This window comes from Dinoponera quadriceps, unplaced genomic scaffold (assembly GCF_001313825.1).
Source record: "Dinoponera quadriceps isolate SergipeBrazil2010 unplaced genomic scaffold, ASM131382v1 scaffold7286, whole genome shotgun sequence".
In the NCBI taxonomy this organism is placed as follows: Eukaryota; Metazoa; Arthropoda; class Insecta; order Hymenoptera; family Formicidae; genus Dinoponera; species Dinoponera quadriceps.
In genome coordinates this window covers 847,346-872,776 of record NW_014562508.1, presented here as the reverse complement: position 1 = coordinate 872,776, position 25,431 = coordinate 847,346, and the positions used below count along the sequence as shown (strand labels likewise).

Here is a 25,431-nt window from a genome sequence, read left to right as displayed (position 1 = left end):
GCGTCCGTAGCGGATTTCCTTCCCGAGAGCACCTCGGGACCGCTACTGTTACCGGCACACGGCTCTCTCTTCCCGTGATCATTTCCCTTTACCGGGAGAAAACAATTTTCCTTTTCTTCTTCAGTCGTACGCCCTGCCGACCCCTGCGGTAAATAGGCAATGGATATGTATATAACGTAAGAGAAACCTAACGATAATAAACATGATCAATATAAATGAATTTTCCACGCGGCTGGCCGAGCGCGCCGGCCGGCCGGCCCTCCGACGAAGGATGTCCATCCTCCGCGATGGTGCTGAAGTGTTGGCCTCATACTGTCTGACGACGGTTGGCTTTCTTCGACAATGTCCCGTCGGAGAACGTTGATGTCGACCCTCCGTGCGACGTGCGCCCACGCATTCAAACGGCAAGTTCGTAGTAGGTAACGGTGACGGATGGTGGACCTGGATTTTTGGCTCTCGATTCTAGATCCGGATTAGGAGAGAGAGAGAGAGAGAGTGAGAGAGAGAGAGAGAGAGAGGAATCACACGTGTCGAGTGCTTGTTCGCCCCGGACAGTCAAATGTCACGTGTGCAGCCTGTTTTCCCTTGCTTGCTTCTCTTCCCGTTCTCTTCCCTGTCTGTTGACGCCGGTGGCGAAGTGGGAGAAGCCAGCCGACGCTGTCGTGGCCCGATCTTCCGTAGACCGCCGAGTAAAGACCCTCCACGAGTGTCCCTCGTGCCGTAGATACGTCCGATATGTATTACGTCGTTATTACTGATGCTGCTACGTTGGCACACTTTGTCGAATTCGGTCGAGTCGTGAAGCGCGCGTTACGCTTCTCATATTGCCTTTTTCCCCTTGATTTTTCGATGCTGTATTTTTATATTGTTTTTATCTTTTCTTTTCTTTTTTTTTTCGGGTTCTCCTTAACTCTATTAGCGTCACTCGATCCCCGCGATAAAACGGTCCGTTCACGGTAAGCGCGTGGTCACAGTGATTGGTGGTGGTGGTTGTGGTGGTGGTCGGTGGTAGTCGTTTGTCGTCTTCCCGCCTCCCCCGTGTGTTTCATGTACGTGTGTGTTTCTTTTTCTGTTTTCTCTCGTGTATGTGTGTCCGCGCTCGTACGAGTTTTGAGTGGTGTGTGATGTCTCCGTCCAGTCCTCGTTAGTCGCACCCGTTACAGCCAGTACAGATGGGCGAAGAACCTTGCCATCCGCGCCGTTCACGCCGGAGTGTCCCCGAACGGCGAATTGGTCCTTATTACGGAATCCTTCGTTCTCTCCTCTTTCGTTCCCCTTTGATCTCTCACGCCGACGACTGCAATATTATTGCATATACCGTACTCGATCGCCGAGCCGTTTTACCGTTTCGCGCAGTTAGTGATTTGTGGTTGTTGGTCGAAGAAGAATTGGTCGAACGAGCCCTCAGTCGCTCCCGCGACGCTGCATGGCAATTGCGTTGCTCAGCCGTACAGTCTCGGCTCAATAAGGCTGGGAGAACTGTCCCCCGGCCTGCGACTGCCCGGACTGGTAGAAGCCGCTGCGGTCGCCCTGGTAAGTCGAGTCCTGCGACAGCAGGCCGTCCATCTGCGACTGGAATTCGCCCACGGCGAAGGAGTCCTGCGACAGCTCCGCCTGGCTGAGACCGGGTTGCGACAGGCTGAAGCCCGGCTGCGACATACCCTGCGTCGTGCCCTGAGTGAGCGGCAGACCCGGTTGGCTGTACGGCTGCGTGTTCTGCTCGGTCTGGCTGAGCTTGCCCATGCGCGGGCCCGATTTGTTCCTCGCCGTGCCGGCGGCGCCACGACGATTACGCTGGTTCTGCCGCGCCTGCACCGCCTGCTGGTGCTGATTGTAGAAGCGCGGCGGCACGTGCGCCATGTTCATGAACATGCCCACCGGCACGGGCACGTTGTTCATCGCCGCCTGCGCCCTCTCCGGGCTGATGTAGCTGATGGTGTCGTGGGTCCTGCTGAAGATGTCCAGCGGCACGTTCCTCTGGTAATACGGATTGTGGTTCTGCGCGCCATTCACTTGCCCGCTGCCCGAGCGGTCGTACACGGAGCCGGGGATCAGAGCCTCGCGCGCGTCGTACATGGAAGTGGACATGAAGTGGGAGCCCGGATTGGCCGCGTTCACGAGCTTCTTCGGCTTGGCGAACTGGATCATGGACTCCTTCAGATTGTTCAACGGGCCCTCGACCAGCACCTTCTGCTCCTTGTAGAAGTTCAGCAGATGGTTCCAGAGCGCTTGCTTCGACAGCACCTTGGGATTACCGACGATGATGATCCCGTATTTCGCGCGAGTCAGCGCCACGTTGAGCCGCCTGGGGTCGTTCAGGAACCCGATACCCTGATGCTCGTTGGATCGTACGCAGGACATGATGATGATGTCCTTCTCGCGCCCTTGAAAGGCGTCCACGCTCGCCACCTCGATCTCCTGGTAGAGCTTCGAATGCAGGGAGCCCTGGTACTGCATGTGCTGCACCAGGAAGGCCCGCTGGCCCTCGTACGGAGTGATCACGCCGATCTGCTCGGGCTTCACGCCGCAACGCAGGAATCGCGTGGTGATTTTCTCCACGTTGGAGGCTTCGGTGCGATTCAAATAGGACGTCCCGCTGCCCGCTATCTCTTCTTGGCCTTGTGTAACGTAGAAGAACATCGGCTTGTCCTGCACGGGCCACGGGAAGTCGATCTTCAGTAGCTTCCTCTCGTCGGCGCAGACGCCGTTCTGCAGGGAGCCCTCGTAGAAGAAGTTGGACGGGAACCGCGAAAGATCGGGGTGCATGCGGTACTGCACCTCCAGCCGAAACGGCCTAATGCCGAGCACCACCAGTCTCTCGAATAGCGACTGCGACAGGCCCGCCCTGGCGGCCTTCTTGCACATCACCACTGGGCCCAGCTGACAGTGATCTCCGACGAGGATCAGCTGCTTGGCTCCCAGGACCACCGGCACCATGCACTCCGGCTCGGTGGCCTGCATGCTCTCGTCGATGAGTATCGAGTGGAACTTGAGTCTGTGCAATCTCGGGTCTCCGGCGCCGACGCACGTGCAGCAGATCACGTCAGCAGCCTCGAGCAACTCTTTCTCCGCCGCTTTCTTCAAGAGCCTGTAGCGCTTCTCGTCGACGCTCGACAACTCACCCGTTTCGTCCTTCAGCTGCTGCAACTTCTGCAGCTCGGTGTTCGTCTCCATGTTCTTGATCTGATTGTGCAGCGCGAGGAAGCTCACCGGCGAGTCAATGGCCTCGCGCGACTTCGCGCACAATCGCACGACCTTCAGATTCGACTTGTGAATCTTCTCCGTCAGCTGGTCGACGGCGGTGTTGGAGGGCGCGCATACCAAAACCGGGCCGCCGTTCTGCTTCACCAACTGGTAAACGATGGTGGCGCTCGTAACGGTCTTGCCGGTGCCGGGCGGCCCTTGGATCAGAGACAAGGGCCGCTGCACCGCGTGCTTCACCGCGTACACCTGAGATCGGTTCAAATCCGGCAGATTCGGGGCGCTGAAGTGCTTAGGCAGGTGGCAGCGGAACAGAACTTCCTCCACCTCGTGGCCCAACAGCCGATGATATATGTAAGCCGACACGGATGAGTCATCCACGGCGAACTTGCGCAACGCTGATTGCATTCNAAAAAAAAAAAAAAAAAAAAAAAAAAAGAATAAAGACACTCTTATCGCGATAATTGCAGATAGAAAGCGATATGGATGGACAGTGGTTTTGTACGATTGTGCATTCTTACCGATCGAAGCTTGTGCTCTTCCAAATGAAGTCAACAACAAAGTTACTGTTGCACTCCGTCGGCGCTCCAGAATTGTTTTTAAGCTCGATCCCAACCTCTTCGCCGTAATTGTCGGGGATTTTAATCACATGACCGATTCCGGACCAAGGCTTATGAAGCTCCCCGAGATAACGAAGTCTCAGTTCGTCACCGTGCATCAATTTCATGTCGCCGTCAGTTTTAGCCAGCATAAAGTACGCGATAGTCTTTTTGTTCAGTCCGACGTCCCATCGTACTTCGATGTTCTCTTGGGTCTGAGATTCTTTCAGCCGCTTGTCATAATCGGCCTCTAATTTCACGAGCGGACCGAAAATATTCTGATACTGATATCCGTCCTCGTAGCGCAGCAAGACCTGCTGCGGCTCCTCGTCCACTCCGGGTTTCTCCAGATCTTGGAAAGTCGCGTCAACATTGTCCCGCCACAACTCCTCTAACTTGTTAATCTGCTGCGCAGAGATCTGTCTGGCTCTCAACTGTTCTTGTTCAGACGGGATCTTCACAAGCCAAGATAAAAAACTGCGATCTTCAATCAGAGGTTTCCATTGCTCCTGATCCCTGAATATTATTAAGAGTAATTAGTCAATATGTGTATATATCACGCGATGTATGTTGATATCTATGTGCATACAGGTATTATATTTAATGCTTCCTATAAATTCTTGTATAGAATTCTTCGCATAAAATAATATTTTATTTTTCGAATATACAACGTGTGTGTATGAAGATAGTTTGCTCTCACCAATTCATATCTTTCAAGGAACTCTGTGCTGCACATGGCTGTCGACAAAGCAGTACGACCACAGAATCAGCTTTAGCAGGAATAAAACCCAGTACAAAAACATTTCTCGTAGCGCAGTTGTAACATTCCAAGACAGTTTCTCCAAGAGGACCGTCCCTGTAATAATTAATATTATGAATTTTCAAACTAGTTACATATATATGTGCGCATATATAACGTAAAGCACGTAAAACATGACAGGTAAATCTCCAAAAATATTGACGACAAACAACTTTCATCAGGCAAAGTTAGTGTTTTAAGGTTTATATCCTTTGAATATATTTATTTGAATAATTTAGAGTGACTGTAGTCTTTGAATATACATTACAATTGTAGATATTCAAAAATACGTAGTTCTATTAGGAAAAATCTAATGACCTTGAAACATCCTTGAGGTACTCCCATAGAAAAAGATAAATGTATCTAAAAGGTACAACAATTCCCAGATTTTATGTGTATAATTTTGATTGATAAAATCTTTTTTATCAATATTTTTGAATATTTACTTGTCACATAAGAGCGCCCTACTTATATATATAATTTCAAATATAAGAAAAATTTTATCTACATATATATCTAATCTGTAATATGATCTATGATTTAATTTAAAATTAATGAAAATAAGTTTCGAAACATATTGTATAAATATAATAACATTAAATTTCAGGCAAGAATAAATGTCAGGCAAGAATATTACCTGTGCAAGGTGACTTCCTTGTGCTTAGCACGCACAAGATGATTAATAATATGCGATCCCGAAGTATTACCGCGTCCGTTGCAAAACCACTTACGGCAGACATTGCACATGACCACGCAAGAAGCTTCATGGATACCACAATATTTACAGGCATGCTCAGGTAAATCTCGATTATAGTAAGCCTCTTCTTCTTCTTCTTCAAATTGTAATTCTGCAAGACTCTGAGCAGCTCCAGTAATTTTCAAATCCAATGATGAACTGCCACTTGTACCATTTACCTGGGTAACAATAAAAAATATCCTAAGCTGATGCAATATACAAAAACAATATTACAATAACATAGCAGAGAAATACAAAATTATAAATAGAACGTAACAAATACAGAATTATTTTGATCTAAGAACAGATAAAATTCTACTCACTCAAGCCATAAGAACTGAAAAAGAACTGAAAAGTTAAAAAAACAGAAAAACTAATCAAGCAGAATACACACATAGCTCACACACATATACACACAAGTGAATATTTTAACTTGGCTCAACCTTAAATATAAACATCCACTATAATATCAATTCGCTTTCCGCATTGAAAACTAGAAACTCTTTATCGCTCTAAAAGCAGGAGAATAATTTGACAAGAATGGCGCATATGCACTTAACCTCGCTCACGCTAGTTCAAGGGAGACGTGCGACGGAACTCGGCGATCCTCCAGCGAGCTATCAAGGTCACGTCGGTGACTATCACACTCGCTCGTCGGAGGTTCGACACATATCGGAGGAAAGACGCGACGTTCCATCAGGACCGTTATAGAAAGGCGATAAGGTATCCAGTGGGCCGCGTTATCGTCGCGTATTCGTACATCGAGCATCATTAGCGAAAGTAGCACGGTGCGAGGTTAGGTTTGAGCGACTACGTGGCTGAGAGAAGGAACACCGGGAGCCTCTCCACGGTATATCCCGCACGACTGTCGCCGTCTTTGGACGAGCATACACTAGTGCCGAGATCCGCACACCAACCTGTACAGGCTGACTCGACTGCGTTTGTGTCGCATCGTGCTGCGAGGCCTGAGTCTGGCTCGGCGACGGTAAAGTGAAGTCCGTGAAGTCAAACTCGCTGCCCTGCGTGTCGGCGCCGATCAGATCCGCCTCCTCGGTGTCGAGGAACGTCAGGGTCTGGCTGCTGGGTCCGTACGCGTCCACGCTCATCCTGACACGGTCCGTCCCTCTTTGTCTATCTCCACCACCTTCGTCGCTGTTCCGCTCGACGTCCCTGCCGGGAATCAAGTCAGCAGTCCGGTGCGCTGCTCGTCGCGGCGCGTACGCACACGTTTCACCAGCGTGACAACGGGCCCGGTGGTGTGTTGCCGAATGAATGAATGAATGAATAAGCGAGTGAACGAACGGCCGAGCGACGCGAGCGCGTGATAACGTGAGCCGGTTTTAACGCACGGCCGAGCGAGTCTACGGACGGAGCACCGGTGATAAGACGGGTCACAGCGGGTTACACCTCCACACCGCGCACCTCGACGCCCTCGTACCCACGGGAAAACCGACACGAGTACACAAGATACCTCTCGCGAGAACGCTCGTCGTATGTTACGTCATCAGCTGATCGAGTCGGAATACGAGTACTGGGAACGGATGTCGCTCATAGAGTGGTTTTATGTTGGTAGGTAAGGAACGAGCCACGGTTTAGGGAGCGATTAGCGACCCTTGGATCTAATTGGTCGTGCCTCTGGGTCTAGCAACGTCTGAAGGTACATGCCAATCGGATCCTCGAATTGTTAAAACTGCGTTCGGGAACACCACATTGAGGTTGTAGACTGGTGTTTAGTTGGCCGATTGGGACTAAGAAGTAACGTTTCTTTATTGGTCTGTTCTTCATAGCTGAACTGGCTGCACTAGTTCAGGAAAATTACTCATGCCGAAGAGTGAGAATCTTGTACGTACGCTTCGTATGCTTCAATGCATGTGTAAATTTCTTACACTAGTGCAGCCATCTTATCTGTAAGGAACAGACCACGTGATTGGTCGATTAAATGCTACCCTACCTTCGGTGTGTATTCCCGAACGCAACCTTAAAAATGTCACTTTCCGCCCTAAGGAAAATTGCATGATTGCTGTCCAGACGTCATTTTGTATATTCGAATAGCATGACTCAACGACAAGGCGAGCAACTATTTGCCTTTTAAATAATTGTCTGAATTATTAAACGGGAAAAATGACGTTTGCAACATGAAACGTCAATTCACGTATGAAAAGGAGGATAAGTCGAGATATCGTCATTAAATATGCCATCGTCCTTTCGCTTTCGTAGATGGCGTTGAAACTGGTGACAGTGGCTTATCGCATAAGTCGGGCCCTCTGGACAACAGTGCGTTCGTCACACGATCGCTTGCGTTATTCGGAATAGTGTCCTGACAATCGAGTTGCTGTCAAACACGGTGTATAAAGGAGACGCTAGTGGACGCCATGATGGTAGGTGGAACCTGTTATCATTCGTTAGCCGGCGGTCTGTTCTCTCGACGCATTCGATCGGTGCCAAGTGCCGCGGTTCGCTCCTTATTAAATATATTTTATGCTCTCTAATTGGCGCTAAAATGTTGCAGGACGGAATATGTGACACTACCGACATTTTAAACAGCGTTCCTACCAAAAAGGTATTTATGGTATCCTTTTTTTTCCTCATTGCAAGTCCTCGTGCCACAGTCTTGTCTTCCGATTGATAACGCAGTATCCTATAATAATCGTGCAGCATACACCCTTGTCATATTGCGACGAATCTATTTTTTGTAGACAATCCACGCGGACACCATAGATCTCTCGGATAAGTCGCTGCAGGTGGATATTTCGGACGCCCTTAGCGAGAAGGATAAAGTGAAATTTACTGTACATACAAAAACTTCTCTACCTGAATTTCATAAACCCGACAATCTAGTTGTGAGACAACATGAAGAGTTTGTCTGGCTCCATGATAGATTCGAGGAAAATGAGGAATATGCTGGTTACATCGTATGTGAAATCTTGTTAAAAGTTCTTATATTCCTCTTATATATTTAATGTAGAGACTTAACTTTTTACACATAAACGATGATATTATAATAGATTCCACCATGTCCACCAAGACCAGATTTTGATGCATCGCGTGAGAAATTACAAAAGCTAGGGGAAGGTGAAGGAAATATGACACGCGAAGAATTTAACAAGATGAAGCAAGAATTAGAAGCGTGAGTCCCTTCTATGTTCTTTTTCATAAATTGTAATTTTGTACCTTTTTAATTATAAAGATATAGTAGAATCTAAATATGTTTTCATTATTTTACAGGGAATATCTAGCTACTTTCAAGAAAACTGTTGCTATGCACGAAATGTTTTTGACTAGGTTGGCACATCATCCAGTTTTTCGGAATGATCATAACCTAAGGGTATTCTTGGAGTATGATCAAGATCTTTGTGTACGAGGTAATCTTTTTATTATACGTTATGCAAAATATTGTACTTGTGAAATATAAAAATTAAGATAATTGTTGAATACATATCTGGTTTTTTATTGCAGGAAAGAATAAAATGGAAATGTTTGGTGGTTTAGTGAAGTCATTTTCTAAAACTACCGACGAATATTATCTGTCAGCTACAGTGAAGGATGTAAATGACTTCTTTGATCAAGAGATGACATTCCTTCAAACTTATCATCATAATTTAAAGGAAGCAACGACTCGTGCTGATCGTCAAACCGCTAAGCATAAAGATGTAGCGGATTCATACATAAAGATTTCCACTAACCTCTTGCAGTTAGCTACAACAGATACTGGAAAACTCGAAAGATTTTTAACTAAAATTGCTGAGACCTTCGAAAAGTTGAGGGTGAGAATACTTTTTAAAACTGTTTTTACGCACGTGCACGCGCGCGCACACACACATACACACACACACACAGACATAGAGAGAAAGAGAGAGATATTTTATTAAGTGAATTAAGTTAGCAACATTGAACAAAATATTACTTCTATTTACAATTTCTTTTTCTTTTCTTTTTATCTAGAAAGTAGAAGGACGTGTTGCATCAGATGAAGATTTGAAATTATCAGATACTCTTCGTTATTATATGAGGGATACAGCCGCAGCTAAAAGGCTTCTTTTTAGAAGATTAAAAGCTCTACATGCATATGAATCTGCGAACCGTGCCCTTGAAAAAGCTCGTGCCAAAAATAAGGATGTCCATGCAGTAAGTATATGCATTTTTTAACACTAGCAATATTAATCTTATTAAATCTAGCGATATTAAGCGTTATTATATAGTTACAAGTTCAGGCAGTGTACTAATATCCTCAGCTAAATAGTCATATTACAAAATAGCTCATAAAAATAAAGAAAAATAAAATGTGTAACATTTATCCTCTGAAAAATGATATCACACTATAACACGACTAAAAGTGGTATTGCAGTTATTATAATCAATTTGTAGTCTTTTGTGTAACCTCTAATCAGAACTTTAACTTTTCTTGCTTTACAAGGCACTGGAGGTTGCTGAGGTGTGTCATATGTTGTTTTTGTCATGCATATATTTTTTTTGTTGTAATGCTTAAGGAGTACTCGTTTTATTGTTCGCCTTTTTTAAGTACATAAGCTATCAAAATTACATCATAAAATTAAGATTTAGTCAGTATTGCGTAGATTGGAAGAACCATCTTAAGAATCTTATGATATTGACATGTGTGTGTTTGTGTATGCATAAGTTTATTACTTAAAATTAACGAGATTTTTATTTTATACCTGAAAAAAAATGTATTTCCAATAGATGTGTGTTTTATATATAAATGTATATAGTTGATATGCATATATAAGATATTTCGAGTTAAACGAAAAAATTGGTTTAAATCAATTGTTTAACAGAAAAATTATTATCAATATTGTATGCATGAATGTGACAGTCGCATGCACTCTTGAATATATTGTTATGATGATTTATACAACAATTCATGACATGGCTATAATGTTTTTACTGTAGGAACGCTGCTATAAATCTTGCTGATGGATATGTTGAAATATATATTGCATAATTGCATTTTTGAAGTTTTAGATAGAAATAAAATATATATATATAATTAATATTTCAAATATATTTTTATTAATCAAGGCGGAACAAGCACAAACCGAGGCATGTGAGAAATTCGAGCAAATGTCTGATAAGGGAAAGGAAGGTAAGTAAAAATAGATATATACGTCATTAACTTTTGGAGGTTGTACAGGCAATGTCATTCTGTGATCAAAGTAGAGGTGAAGAATAGAATGAAAGAAAATAATAAATACTATAATTTGTATTTTAAAAATATATAATTGCTGTTACCTATGTTAGAGAGAATGACGTTGAATGTTCAGAATTTAGGGCATTATTAATAACATTAGCTGATTTGTTTAGAATTGTTGGATTTCAAGACCAGACGAGTGGCAGCGTTTAAGAAGAATCTCATTGAACTAACCGAACTGGAGATAAAACATGCTAAAGTGAGTATATTTTTCTTATCCTTCGAATTGTACGCAATATTGCAATATATCACGGGTGTATTTATGTTATGTTCACAGTCGCACGCAGAATTGCTCAAGAAATGTTTATCTGTACTACGAGAAGAGTGATCTACTTTTCGGGTTGCCGTGGACAGACCTGTATGCATGCATATTGTGTGCAGATAACAGATTATTTAACATTATGATAATGTAATGTAATGCTACTGTAAAATACTATATATTTTTTGTTATCTAGATCTATCATGCTTTGGAAATAAAGTATTGTACTATAGCTGCAAAGTGACTCTGAAAAAAAAAGATAGATATTTGCTATGTTTGAGCTGTAAAAAGCTACGTAAGCGCTGCTATTGGTTCTGCTTGTTAGATATTAAGTAACTGCGTTTTTATAAGAGTCCGGATGATATATAATGATATATGTATTAGGAGAAATAATATGCATTTATATTGTAAAAAAAAGAAAATGAATTAGGTGTTATCGAGTCCCTTTGCAGCTTCAGATTAACAGCCCCTGTTATACGTATGAAATAAGGTTCTTTATATATAGAAGAGAGAGAGAGAGATATACATATATATATATATATATATATATAAATAAGAATATATCCATATTAGCATGTTATTACTATATTACTTAAGCTAAGAAGAACATTTTGTCAAGGAAGGATTGCGAGTATGAAAGCTCAGGATGATTAAAGTTAATATAAACAATTAGATTTTCATGTATAAACTTTCCAGATTTTTATGACGATACGTTGGTATATATTATTCTGACAAATAATTATTCGTAATAGCGTTCGCATTTTAAGATTAGGTGACGAAAATGCAGCAACTAAAGGGACCTTGAAACGAATTATAATAAAGTGCAATTATACTTTTCATCGTAGCGTTGTGGTGCAACGTCCGTGCTTTTACATTTTTCACACGTACTTTATTTCAGCCATTTCGGTTGCTTGACGCGCAGACTGAATCAAACGGTAAACCGTCTCCTTCGGTTTACGAAATGAGGCGTGAATTTCGCGCATATCAATCAAATACAATGGAAATTTTTCTCGTCCCGGAGGAATGTGAGTAACTTGCACGCGAATACTTTCGTAAGTTTTTATTGAATCGAATCGTTTTCTTTCCTATAATACATGATTGCAGACATATACTGAGAAATTCATTAAATTGCAAGTTTATCATTTAATCTTTTAAGAATTAATTAATTCGAAATTCACCGTAAATGTACCATACATTATCGTCTTATCTTAATGTTTCTTATAAGTATCCTATGAGTGCAGATAAACGCGCTGCGGCGCAGATAACACCGTATCCGTCGTTTATCGTCGGCTTCAATTAATTTAGTATTGTTACGCCGTACAGTGAATAACTCAGTAACGAACAGTAAGAATGACGCAATGGAAAACATTCCCGTTTGTCACGCAAAAGCTTGTCACGCTGAAATACGCCTTGCTCTTCCGGCACATTTGAGTCTCTATCACGTCCCTTTCATCCTTCCTTATTTTCCACTATCTCCATTTTCTCTATTTTTGTTTATCGATTTGTGCCCGAGCATGATGAATCATATATCGTGAATATTGACAATGGTTCGTATTCTGAATTACCTTTTATCGACGAAAGTATCTTAAACGTGGCTTCTCAGCCAATCAGGTAGTTCCTAAGCCAATTTTAAAGACGTCTTCTTCGATAAAAGAGAGTTCAGAATACGAGTCAATGTTTATGAACATTGATAAATACATTCTCGCGATATCGATTCAACAGTCAATCCCTCTCATCATCTGTGATTCGCCGTGAGCGAAGCTTGTGAGGTCCCCTTGTCGCATTTCGACCGCAGCTAATTACATTGAAAATTATCATTAACACATCGAATTCGAAATTCCAACTTAAGAGTGACGTCCATCAAATTCCGGTGAATTTAATCGACGATTTGAAATTGCCGTCAATCAAATATAACCTGCTCTGTTTTACACAGATAGAAATGATTAACTTTTCGATTATTGCTAAACGACAAGTTACATAACTGGGAATTGATGCTGACGATTCTTATTATTATTCACCGATTAGCTTGATCAGAGTTCGCTGAAAGTCACTCAAAATCTGTCAGGACGTTTGGCCACGGTTGTTTCCGGAATCAGCAATGAAACGGCGGCGCGCTCGGATAATTGGTTCTCCACGTGTCTTCGGTTCGTCCACGAGTTACGGCCTTTCAAATTTTCGCGCGCTCAGTGTACCCGCGAACGTATGTAAATAGGTGACGCCGCCGCCAGCTGGCGCTAGTTGACGCTGTGTACCTACGTGCGAACGTGTACGGGGTGAATGGCCGCGTCCTTGAGCGATCAGTGTACAGCGCGTAAGAGTGGGAGAAAGGCCGCGTTCCAAGAGAATACAATGTTGACGTATTACAGCGTTGGAATGCGGACCTGCTCCCACTTTCGGGAAGGAAGACGCGACAAGTGCCATCGCGAGCTTATTTGAGGGGCGGTTCAACGCTATCGTCAATATCTCCGCTTCCAGACGGCGTATCGACTTCAGACGGAGACCGTTGTGAAGCTGAGACCGCCGCACGTCCGGTATATGTACAGCCGTTCTTTTTCTTTAGGATTTATTGACGAAATAAGATTAGGTCGCGATAGAGCATGTTAGCTGCTTTTTGTGGAGGGGGAGGGGGGGATTAATCTATGGCGATTGAGGAAGCTCAGCCTGAATTGGCAATGTCGTAAAGCGTTTTTCGATTTCTATCGACCATAAATTGCGATTAAAGGAAAGAAACAACGACAAGAGTTTCTTCTCGATCTTTGTATTTATGGGAATTAATCGAAATTATTTTGCGAAACGTTTTATTGTGCGGAAAGAAGGCAGTATCGATTGCAGATATGTAGACGGAAAAAAATATATCTTTGTTTTGAGAAAATCCTTATTCTCAATAGAGATATACAGAAATGTGGAAATTGAATTGAGAAGATTTATGTAGAATATTGAAGTAAGATTACGCGCGCGTGCGCACAGCGTGTGTTAACACGTTTTAACACGTTGTCTGCCACGGAACTTTTCACGATTCTGGTCTAAGAAGCCAATTTGATTTAATCAAGTAATGAAGTGACGAGATAACTCGTAGTTGGCGTCCTGGGCAAATAAACAACCTACGAGATATCTCGTAGTTGGCAGTCAACGTGTTAAATAGATAAAGCTTGATTATATGAAGAAATTCTATATAGTTTTATTAAAAAGATTATATTCTCGTTATTTGTAAAAATAATTTTCATGAATCAAGAGAAGAAATATTGAATAGAAAAGGATAATATCTTCAAATCAAAAATACAATTTCTTTAAATCGAAATTAAATTATCTTTATTTGAACATATCTTACTCTTAGAAAAAATAGTTCATATAAATAAATTAAATTATTAAAAGCTGCTTGTACTTATAATATGAAACAATAATTATACACGTTGATTAAAATATATAAGTTGAATCGATATTAATTTTTTTCCGTGTATATATTATGCATATGTTGCGAATACTCGAAACTCTGAGATATCAGTCACAGGTTATTTGATCGTACAAAAGAAGTTGCAAAATAAAAAAAAACTGAGCATTTTGGAAACGATCGACTAATTCGCGGAGTTATGCCAATTGAGACTTTTCTATTTATTTTGGGCAAGTTTCATTAATCCCACTTTATATAAGTCTTTACTTACAATTTTGAAACCGCATTCACACATATACAAAAACTGTGGACGTGTATAAAACTTGTCTCATAAATATGGACTCGAAGATACCCGAGTAATTTTAATCTGCTTATAAAAGGGACTTGCTATTAAAACACGTGATTCGTGATTCTTATTAATATCTTTCTCCCCACGGATATCGACGTGTCATTAAAAAAAGTCTCATTTTACAATTTCTAATAGGAAGTGTGCGCTTTTTTCGAGACATGCTGTAAATACTTCATTCCTTCGTTAACCTCCAGAATTACCCAGACTTTTGACTTCTTATTTTTGACTAGTCATGTCAATCGAAGTTCTAAGAATAATTCGTTGCGAGCGCGTTGCTCGATCGGATTACCCGTCGGATATAATGCCAGAGATCCGTTAATAACAAAGCGACAGCTTTATTACGAGAGAATAGTAGATGAGACGATGAATTCGGCTCATTGTATGAATTTTTCGATTTTATTTCGCATTATCATTGAACTATATTCCTGCATGGCGGTGCAACGCGGAAAGGTCTCCCCGTTTCACAGAATTTATCGTTCTCACACAGTGCAAACACGCTCGGTTATCGGGGATGTACGATCGTTGTTAATTACACAGCAGGTAATTATCGATTTTCATTAATCAAGGAATTTCCGTACACCAGCTTATTGCGTCGAAAGTCGTTCGCGATGGTGAATTTTTCACGAGTAAGGGACGCCTAGCTTAAGTAGCCGGCGTCCGTAATAAAGTAACTTTTCCGTTTTATCAGGGTGAAACCGATGCTATGAAAGAGAAAGACGCGATGATTAAATCTGCGAATCGTGAACGTTTCGCAATTTCGTGAAAAACAATCGAGAGGAGTCCGATTCGTACGATTTCGTTCTACTCGTTAGTGGTGTGAACGCAAATACAATCTCGCGCATTTACTCGCGGGTTGCTTTTATTACGCGTGGCTTAAAAAATTGTTCAGTGGCACAAAAAGTTCATAAAACTGTCTTGCACTCGTTATTGAATATTTTGCGAAAAAAAATTTAGAATTTAATTTTAAATCTCCGACGCGCATCCCTCTCCCCGAATGACTCGACGCTTATCGTGAAAAATTATGACAGGCTGGAATCTCCGTTGGGTCGGGATTTTTATCAGATTTTTAAGGACCGCGTCGCTTCAAATCGCTCGGGGCTGTGCCGGAGTTATACTGAATTTAAGGCGTGCTAATACTTGCTATAACATCCGTCACGTGGCGGGAGACACGAACATTCGGCTGCCTGTCAGGCACCGGGACGCCGCTAGTAAACGTTTGGTTCAAGTGGTTTCAAAGTTTTATTAGCTGTCACGGCATGGAAACACTACTCTATTAATATCCGAGTAATTGAGAACGAAGTGTAGTCTTATAGAAATTACGCTCACGCTGCTCGCTGCGAACGAACCTGGGATAATCGACGATAGTTACGGTCTCCGTTACGTTATATATTTTGCATTTGTAGGTCGGTCTCCGTATATTATTCGCTTTTAAATTTTCACGTTGGTGTCAAGAGTCACGCTTCGCAGAGATAACGCGCTGCAAAGTCGTTGGCTAATAAAATTCCGACTGAATTTTAATTTTTTCCCCTACATTTCTGCCACTTTTTTCATCATATGTAATTTTCACTTTTATCGCCGTCAGCGTCAACTGGGACTTTTATCGTCGCCTATTTGTGCTAAATCGTAATTATTTAAATAGCACAATGTCGCCCACACTTTTAATTTATCGACATGCAATTGAGTTCGAGCGTGGAGCTCGAATTGTACGTTCCGAGTTTTGCGCGAGTATCGAAATACATTGGTAAGCTTTCAAAGGCGATCTATAAATCAATAAAGGCCGGTTAAATTTCTTTTAGATTTTAACGTTTGACGTTAGCCATGCATACTTAGATCCGTTTCTATCATCATGGTTTAAATCTAATTGACGATTAACTCAATGGAATTGAACGGAATCGCAGTGGCCAGTCTGAATCGGAAATTAGAAATTCGCCATTAGAAATTCTCGATGTCACTTTGTCTAGGGAATGGAACTGCGCTAATAGAATCTTCTATATGAATATGAATGCAGATGGTTATTTCGCCGTAGAAGACCATCGTATCGCGACGCATGGCGTAGCGTAGCGCGCGATTTCTCTTTGGTATTTTCTTCGCGAAAATACGCTATGAAGAATGCACAGACTCCAGACAGGGTGGTAATGTATATCTACCGGTTGCGGAAGATTTCGACCAGATTTATGATAACGGCATGCATCTGGGTCAGCCAATCAGTCTTCCGTCCGACCGCAATCCTGGGCTCTCGTTCGCACCTGCACTCTCGTTCGAATCTCAAATCGAATTCAAATCCGGTCAGCCTAACTGTCTACGATCACTAGAAACTCAAAATAGATTAGCTACGATAACGTCGTCGGCTATTCGAATGAGATCTGATCGTTGAATCACGGCGATAAGAATGTCGCTTTCCTCTTCGGACTCTCTTGGCGTTCGCCGGAGTCGCATTTTGTTATCACAGTCGCAATCGTCGCGTCGTATTTATCAATCGCAATGAGCTTCCCGTTTTTTATTTTATTTTGTAATCACACAGCAAGTACGTCGACGAAATTACACCGTTCTACCGTGCACGTGCACGGAAAAAAGTAATTTAAAGAGCAAATTTTTATGCTATCACAGTAAATAAATAGATACACAAAGTGTTTATTAAATACTATCCAATATTTCAGAATTGATTTTTGAAGTCATTTCATGAAAAAAAGTTCATATGAACATATACTTAAATCTTCATAAAATATTCTGCATAAAATATTCATGAAACAACGTAGAAAATCAACTCCTAAGATATAGAGGACAATACTTTTATTATGCAATATTCTTATGCAGTAAAAAATATTTTGTATTTGTGTTAAAATTGATCCTTATTAAGATATTTGTGTTAAATTTCTAACATCCATATATTAATTTAACATATTGTGTTTATGTTACTTTAGTATTTTCTGTTTAGACGATATTCAACATGTGTGAGTGTTAAAATAACATTTTCAAATGTTAAAATAACACATTCTATACTTCTCAATGTTGATTAATATATTATGGATATTAATTTTGTGTTAATTTTTGACATAATATTTATGTTACTTTTCAACATGTATTCAACTTGTGTTAAATTAACACAAACATTTGCGTGGATCGTTTGGGACATGTGAAATGTGTTAAATTTAACACGAAATTTTTTACCGTGTTTTATTACTTAAGAAATACCCTATATATTCATTTATTTGCTGCGATAGCATAAAGCTTGTTGTTTTTCTAAATTACTGCTTTCTGTGCGCGCTATTACACCATTTGTGCATTCTCTCGCCCACATTATTATTATCGTCGTGATCGTACCGTTGGCTGTATTTCATCATTTGCAACGTACGAATGTCATGCCGATTACGAATTTATTACGACTGATATCAATAATACATGTTCGTTCGAGAGAGATGCACAACGTTACACAGCAAGATCGAATTAAACGCAACGGGCAATTACGGCGAATTGGCTCGTCGCTCCGGGGGATTGCGCGCAACTTCACGCGGAAACAACGCCATTGAACCCTAAAGCGCGCGGGCAGCGTCGCGAAGTTGCTAATGAAGTTTCGCCCTCGAATAAATTGCGTTCCGCCTGGGCCCTGCCTTTTCGTGAAACGTCATCGAAAGGCCGCGTCAAATTCTTGCAGCGTCCGCCCGTCTGACACCGATGCATTTCCAACGTATAATTCACTCGTCTTACCGTTAAAAGTAACATCGTTAAAATAGCTCCGGCACCGTTAGCGCGCGACCTGCTTTTGCGCGAAACGAGCATGACATTTCTTTTCCACGCCAAATCCTATTTTCTCCTCGTCACTCTCTCTTTCTCTCTTTCACACTCGTCCTCTCTCCATTACGCTCCAACACGTTTCAATAATTCTACAATTTACGACGCGACACACGAAACGGTCGTGTAATTTTCGGCGAGCCAACACACTCGAATCCGTGTAACGTACGTATGGAAGAGCAGATTTGGTTTGAGGAAGAACACGGGATATTTCCTATGCAGCAGGTTGATAATATACCTAGGATAATATTAGAGACCAAGAGTGTATCGTGTGTCAAAAGAGCAACTAGGGCTGCGTTCCGATACTCATTGAAAGTACTGAAAATTTGTAGTATACGTAACTTGAACTATAAATTTTCAATACTGGCAGTGAACATCGTAACACAGTCTACGTATTGCTCTTTTGTTACACGATCAATTTGATTGTCCTTCGGACGGTGCTGCTTTTAATTAAACATTGTAACGCGAATCGTATTTTTATTAATTCGTCATATGTAATTCAATTTTCATCTTGTCGATTGAAATGACATTGGCACAGGATAATGAAGAGTGAAAATTAATTCCGCTAATGATTCTCTTATCGATAACGTCATCCGCATGCTTCAGTAAAGGAAAAGCATCAAATTAATTCATACATATGGTAAACTGACATACCCATGTTTCTTGGCGGTAAAATGCCGAATTATATCGGATAAAATATAAATTTCCTCTATTGTATATAATAATTGGAGCTGAAGTAGCAGCTGCAAGCTTTTGCAGTGCATTCGATTGTGTTATTAGCGTCGTTTGATTTTTCGTTGTGCTCAAGTTATTGTTGTACTACTTAACGGAGTTTAAAAAAATAAAATTAAAAATATCATGTAAGGATATATAACAATTATACGAAATAATGTAATTTCAGTGCTTTTTTAATTTTATTTTTTGGTAATTTCCTGTATTATAGGTGTGTCGGTTTTAGGGCCTAGTTTCTAGAAACATTAATCCTCAAAATTCTTGAAAAATAGTTATTTACAAGGAAATAAGTATATATTATATATTGGTAGATATATTATATTTTGGTAGAGAAGCGTTATTGGTTTGTATCCATGCACATAAATTTTAACTTTACACCTTCGAAACAGCTTTGAAGCCTAAAAATAAAACGGTGTGTCGGTTTTTGGTGCTTTTCCTCTATTTCCGTATTTCCGTCCACTTAACTATCGCAACGTTCCTCGCACGAGCGCACATAAGAATCAATAACATCTAACAAAGGATTAACGTTTCCGTCGACATGATTTTCGAGAGTGTCCAAAGGCCAAGCGGTCGCCGGACAATGCGCCTAAAGGGGACCGAGCGCTTCGAAAAAGAATGACGATATCGGCGCAAGAAGTGAGACGTAGGTTCCGAGAGTCTGGAGAACGCCCTCGATTTAATTCCGCGCGTTTGCGCTTTCTATCGATGTTTTTACAAGGCCGCTATTCCGCCCATTGTGACTCGTCGGACGACCAGGGGGCGAGAGGGAGGGAGGGCGGTGAAGGAAGGGGGAGAGAAAATCAGAGGGATGGAACGCGCGTGTGGAGGACCTCGCCGCCGGGGAACGAAATGAACCCCGTGTGTGTCGTGACCCTTTCTTACAGCGCTTTTTCCACGTTCCTTCACCCACCCACCACCACCACTACCGCTACCACCATCACCGCCGCCGAGCCAGATAACGACGGATACATAATACACGGGTGACTGCGCGCGATTCCACGGAATCCGCGGAAGCCATCTTCACGCTCCGCCGATCAAACGTTACTTCGCGCAGTTTTTTTTCTTTCCTTCTCTTGCTCGCTCCTTTTTTTCCTTCTTCTTCCTTCTCCGCCGCTTCCACCTCCTCGAAGCGCTCCTGTCGAGGAACGATTCCGATGCGCGCTGTCACCGGCCGTACCTGCTGCAAAGGGAACTCATTAAAGGCCCATTGTGCGGGGCGAGAGGCGGCTTGCGTCCGCGCGATCATTTTAGCAAAGATTCGCGAGCGAACGCTGAATCGCCGATAATTATTGCGCTCGTTCGGCCTCTTTGTGTACGCCCGCCCGACTGTTTTTACCGCGGGTCCAGCCGATCGAAACTCGGCGGATCGTAATCAAAGCCTCGGGTGTGTGTGTGTGTGTGTGTGTGTGGCTCGCCGGGAACGCAAAAATAGAAGAAATTATATCACGCGGGACGAGTAAGAGTATTGAGGATATTCGCGCCGCGAATTCGGATTTGAAATCACGAGGACGCTCTTCGCATCGCCGTGAAATCTCTCGTTTTACCGCGGTGCGCTAAAAATGCGATCGAAATTTTTCGAATTCGATGCTCTTTTCGCAAATGCGAAATTCTGAATTTGTGTATTTTTGCGGTCTGTTGCGTATGGCCCAGATAGAAGTGGTTCGCGCGTGTCGCATGCGTGTGATAGAATAGAGCGCGAGCTCGATCTGGCTAGGTGGAGTCATCGCGGCGCGATTTAAATCTTCGGCTCTGTCGCAGTTTTAGATGATATCGCATCTGACCCGGCTGATGTAGAATCTATATCCGTATTAGGGTCAATAAACATTCTGCTCCTCAATAAGGTCGCTAAACATTAAACTCACAGTTTTTTTTTTACTTTATGACCGCTTGCACCAATGGCTTCCATTATAAATAAATTTAAATTCAAATGAATTTTTTATTGAAGGAATAATATTAAATACAAATTGAGTTTGGCGGTTTCCACTTTCCTCCGAATAAAAATAAAAGGGAAATTAAATAATTGTTATCGCTAATTCATTATTTCTGTTCCGTGATCAATATTAATATTAATATCAATATTCCAATCTTTGGCAGAAACAATAATTTCCGTTACACATTCGAGCAAAAGTATCCACAAATCGGTGAGCTATTCTTCATTTAATTGCTCGTGTTCGTATCCTGATTCCATTGTAATTTTATTTTAGCACTAGAACAACACACAGACGCGCGCGCTATTTAACTAATTACTATTATACGAGAAAATCTCAGTTTGTGTAACTAAATAAGCACCAGACTACAATTCGTTGACGGAAAAATGATATCTTTGTTACTGTAGAAACGCGTAACCTACACGATGACAACTGCGAGTCGAAGTAAGCAACATTTCGAAACAGCCAATCAGCATCGTAGAAAATCAGCAACAATTAACCCTCTAACAGTAAGGTGAGGTCAGATTGACCAAACGATTTACTTTACAGCGTGCACGCGCTGTGTTTCTCTCCTCAAGGAAAGTTTCATATTATTAGTTACTTCTTTCACCTATTTTGCACATTAATTATATGATAAACGAATACAAGACGGAGTGAGAGGTCTAACTAATTTTCTTCGATATGTTGAAAATCTCCCTTGCCGTTAGAGGGTTGAACTTTTGATATGCCTTTTTTTTAGAGAGGATATTATTATACGAAAAAATTACAATTCGTGTAATTAAATAAGCACCAGGCTAAAATTTGTCAACGGGATTGTTGACGGGAAAATGATATATTTGTTACTGTCAAAATGCGTAACCTACGCGATGACAGCTGCGAGTCGAAGTAAGCAACGGCTCGCATCGAGATCGAGATTTCGAGATGACCAATCAATATCGCAAAAAACGGCAACAATTAAACCTCGGATATGCCTTTTTTATAGTGGATTAACAAATATATCGTGCACGCACACATACACACACACACACACACACACATACACGCCCACATGCGCATGCACGTGCAAATATATGCGCGAATCGAAATACCAGTCGATAACAGTGCGTAATGTTGCGGTAATAGGATTAATCCCGATGTAATCGCAGGCACGTACCGGCGACTTTTACGAGACGGGCGCAAACGAGATTTTGCGCGCCGGATTATTTCCATCGGCTACTCATTTTTAATTAAATTAATCGAGGAATCGGCGCGCTAATCCGTGGAATTCGCGTAGTCGCTTCAGCGTGACGGCTGCGCTATTGCAGAATTCCGTGAGGTTGGTAAATATTCGAGGAGCGCCGCATTGTTCTCATTACGGCGTATCGCGCCGCGCTATTCCGATAACTTCATCAGCCGGTATTCGACATCGAAATATCGTAACGGGAGGAATTTCGATTCGCGCGTAGATATAAATAAATATGCGCGTGTACAGTAACGATCGTCGGTCTTGGGGCGCCTGAAATCTCCGGGAAAGCACGACGGGGGACGCGAAAGCGACGAGAAGCGGGCGGACGCTTTATCGCCGCGTTTCTCGACAAAGTGAAAAAAAGCGCCGTGAAAAATTGCAATTTTATTAACTAAAACTGCGCTGTAATAATCTCCATAATTAATTTTTACCCATAGGTGGTTAGCGATCGTTTTCTTTGTACCGTCAAAGAAACCGGACCGCCCCTTTCCCTTCGCGGCGGAACTTTCGATCTTACGTCACGTAAGTTCTCTTGTGAAAATTGCACGTTATGAACGTGCTATTTTTGAAGATTATTTTTGTACGCAGACTTCTTTCTAAAAGCCCGCATATATCACATAAATAAGAATGTGATGGTAAAAATATTTCGAACAACAATTCTAATGACATTCAAAAGAAAGAGACAAAGAGAGAGAGTGAAAGAGAGGGAGAGAGAGAGAAAGAAGATCAGACATTCAACGATTAATTTTAAATATTCTTCACACAGTCTCTTACTAGAATATTGTGGTAGGACTCTCTTTACAGACTATCTGATATTTTGTCTTTCTTTGTTTCTTTTTACGTGATAGTGTAAAACTTGGTTTGATAATGTAACGTAAAAAGAAAAAAATCATGTCACACACATGTAACGCTAGTAGCGAACGTGTTAATCTCATGCATCTTATATGAAAAATATCGACCATATTTTGATTTGGATAGTCTATTCCTCGCGAACAATTTGCACAAATTCGTAACGACTGGCTGGTTTATAACAATAGATACAGAATGGGTCATGTACACGTATACATTCCCAAATGAAAATAAATACCCATATTTCGTATTTTAATCAGAAAGTATGAATAATTGAATATTCTTTACTCGGACTTTATTCTCTATTTCAATGGTTTAAAATTAGTGCTCAAAATACACTCATTTTTAACGGTATAGGTAGTGAAATAAATGCTACATATTAATAGAATTAATCAGTAGCACCGTAATTGGAATAAATTTTCTTGATTCAATAATAATATTATCGAAACTAATACGTCCATACATTGTTTCAATAACTCAAGTATTAGCTTCAGTGATATTACTGTCGAACGAGAAGATTCTCTCCAATTACGACACCGTCGAACAATTCTATTGATACAACAGCATATTTTCCTATGAACGTAGGATTATGCACAGCGATACTTTAGGATATATTACACGAACGAAAGTTGTCATGTATGTACACATACACACATACAGAAAAATACATATATACACAAATACAAAGAAATATTTGTTTTAAGTATTTCGTAAATTTATATATCTGCAAATATAACACAAATTCAGCATATCAGCTCTATTTAATATATATACTGAATCCTAGCAAAAATCTAGTACTTCAATCCCATATATTAAATTAAAACAAAAACCGAGCTGTTTATTTAAATTACTCCCGAATCTAACATTTTTTTATCCAGTTTTACAATATTCGAAAAAAAAAATTTGTTTTGAGTACGTGATGACGAGCTTTATTAAAATTTGTGATATGAGCATATTTTAAGACTATATTATATGAAGAAAATATTCTTTATTGAAGATAATGATTACTGTAAAGGAAGATAGGAAATTGAGTGTAACCGATTTTCTTAACGGTAGGACGATATTTTTCTGTGTGTACACACGCGAGTATTTCTTCGTGTGAAACGCGAGCGGTCATCTGCCTCCGGGAGATTACGTATTTATAATAACGAGTGGTGATCGTCGGGGCCGATCGGGGAGCTGTCGGAAGGGGCCGTGAGATTTGCTGAATTCGGTGACCGTTTTGTAATCCGATTGAATTTCAAATAACGCGTCTGATAAAGTCGCAATTTCGAATTTATCGTGACGAGGTGATGAAAAATCCCGAGGGCTATCAAAGAAAGCGAAGTTATCCGACTACGGTGGCGAATTCTTTGTAAGATCGTTTTGTGGGGCGCGCTGAAATGCGGTGAATTATATAGCGCTTGTGCTGGTCGATTGTAAGCGAGTGCGCTCGACGCGACTATTTCATACGGGGGGCACGCTCGTGAGACGTTTTGTGAGTGTCGTCGGGCGATTGTGTGCGCGGGGGATGAAATAATAAAAAGTCAACGAATACACGAGCAAATTCGCGAGATATCCGTGCGAATTATTTCCATTGCTCGTTCCGACAATACGTACTTGTCTAATAATGAATATATGCCGGCGCGCGATATGATATGACTCGTGTTCGAGAGTTCCGCGATATTCATGTAATGACGTTATTCAGAGGAGGATTTTTCCATCTTTTTCCCTCCGAGATAACTTCATTAAAATTTCAGATTTCACACAGAACGTAGATAGGAATTTCATGCGCGGCTTATACGGGCTTTCGTCCACGTATGCGTACGTGAGATCTATCCGTGCAACGCGCTCGAAATTACGTCGAAAAAGTACGGCTCATTAATAGGGGACCGTCTTACAGGTGTCAGGATTATTTACGCGCGTCGAAAACGGGAATAAATTTAGCGATCGTCGTTTCTCAGAGAAGACGAGCGCCGTGAAATATCATGCTCGGAAACGATACGAGTCATTAGGGTATGATTAATTGCGTCGTAAAACTATTAACCTCTCCGTGCGATCGATGCGAGTAAGGGCGCGGAGTATTATCTCGAGGAAAGCGACGAGGGCCCGTTGGAGTGGCCGACGAATGACCAACGAAACGACAAGCTCCGGAAAGAAAAAGCGAGTTGAAAATTCTCGCGAACGGCAACGATCGGAGGACCGTTCTCGCTCGGGGAACAACCGTTCGCGCTCTCTCGCTACGGGCGAAGCGGTTATGCAAATGTTAAAAAAAGCAATACGTACCTTTCCTAACTGTGAAATTCCAATTAGTGCCACACACCCAGCCTTAATTAGATCCTCGCAGCCGCAGGGTATTAGCGGGCGTACGCGCGATACACGCGTCGCCCTC

The 25,431-nt window shown here is 41.8% G+C and overlaps 2 protein-coding genes across 4 annotated transcripts; one reads left to right on the top strand and one right to left on the bottom strand.

Annotated features, from left to right (window-relative positions):
- Positions 1–868: 868 nt before the first annotated feature.
- LOC106751105 (regulator of nonsense transcripts 1) lies at positions 869–6,843 on the bottom strand. Its single transcript, XM_014631891.1, has 5 exons — positions 6,253–6,843; positions 5,237–5,514; positions 4,501–4,656; positions 3,724–4,316; positions 869–3,611 (listed from the first exon to the last, which is right to left on the bottom strand). Exons 1-5 carry the CDS (start codon positions 6,439–6,441, stop codon positions 1,462–1,464), a joined length of 3,366 nt encoding a protein of 1,121 aa, XP_014487377.1. The 5' UTR covers positions 6,442–6,843; the 3' UTR covers positions 869–1,461.
- Positions 6,844–7,590: 747 nt separating this feature from the next.
- Positions 7,591–11,639, top strand: LOC106751106 (sorting nexin-6). 3 transcript variants are annotated; one of them, XM_014631893.1, is made up of 11 exons: positions 7,591–7,713; positions 7,845–7,895; positions 8,032–8,247; positions 8,341–8,462; positions 8,561–8,697; positions 8,792–9,099; positions 9,278–9,460; positions 9,750–9,767; positions 10,373–10,436; positions 10,655–10,740; positions 10,819–11,639. In XM_014631893.1, the coding sequence occupies exons 1-11, from the start codon at positions 7,708–7,710 to the stop codon at positions 10,867–10,869; spliced, it is 1,242 nt and encodes a 413-aa protein (XP_014487379.1). In that variant the 5' UTR covers positions 7,591–7,707; the 3' UTR covers positions 10,870–11,639. The 3 variants fall into 3 exon arrangements, with proteins under 3 accessions (XP_014487379.1, XP_014487378.1, XP_014487380.1); XM_014631892.1 differs by lacking the exon at positions 7,591–7,713 and having other exon boundaries at positions 7,720–7,895; XM_014631894.1 differs by lacking the exons at positions 7,591–7,713; positions 9,750–9,767 and having other exon boundaries at positions 7,720–7,895.
- Positions 11,640–25,431: the final 13,792 nt, after the last annotated feature.

Coding starts and splice junctions, on each gene's coding strand:
- LOC106751106 (XM_014631892.1), top strand. CDS start 7,836: ATGTTGCAGGACGGAATATGTGACACTACCGACATTTTAAACAGCGTT. Junction 9,100..9,277: donor AGACCTTCGAAAAGTTGAGG/GTGAGAATACTT, acceptor CTTTTTATCTAG/AAAGTAGAAGGACGTGTTGC. Junction 10,741..10,818: donor TGGAGATAAAACATGCTAAA/GTGAGTATATTT, acceptor TTATGTTCACAG/TCGCACGCAGAATTGCTCAA.
- LOC106751105 (XM_014631891.1), bottom strand. CDS start 6,441: ATGAGCGTGGACGCGTACGGACCCAGCAGCCAGACCCTGACGTTCCTC. Junction 5,515..6,252: donor AGTCGAGTCAGCCTGTACAG/GTTGGTGTGCGG, acceptor ATTGTTACCCAG/GTAAATGGTACAAGTGGCAG. Junction 4,317..4,500: donor TCCTTGAAAGATATGAATTG/GTGAGAGCAAAC, acceptor AATAATATTCAG/GGATCAGGAGCAATGGAAAC.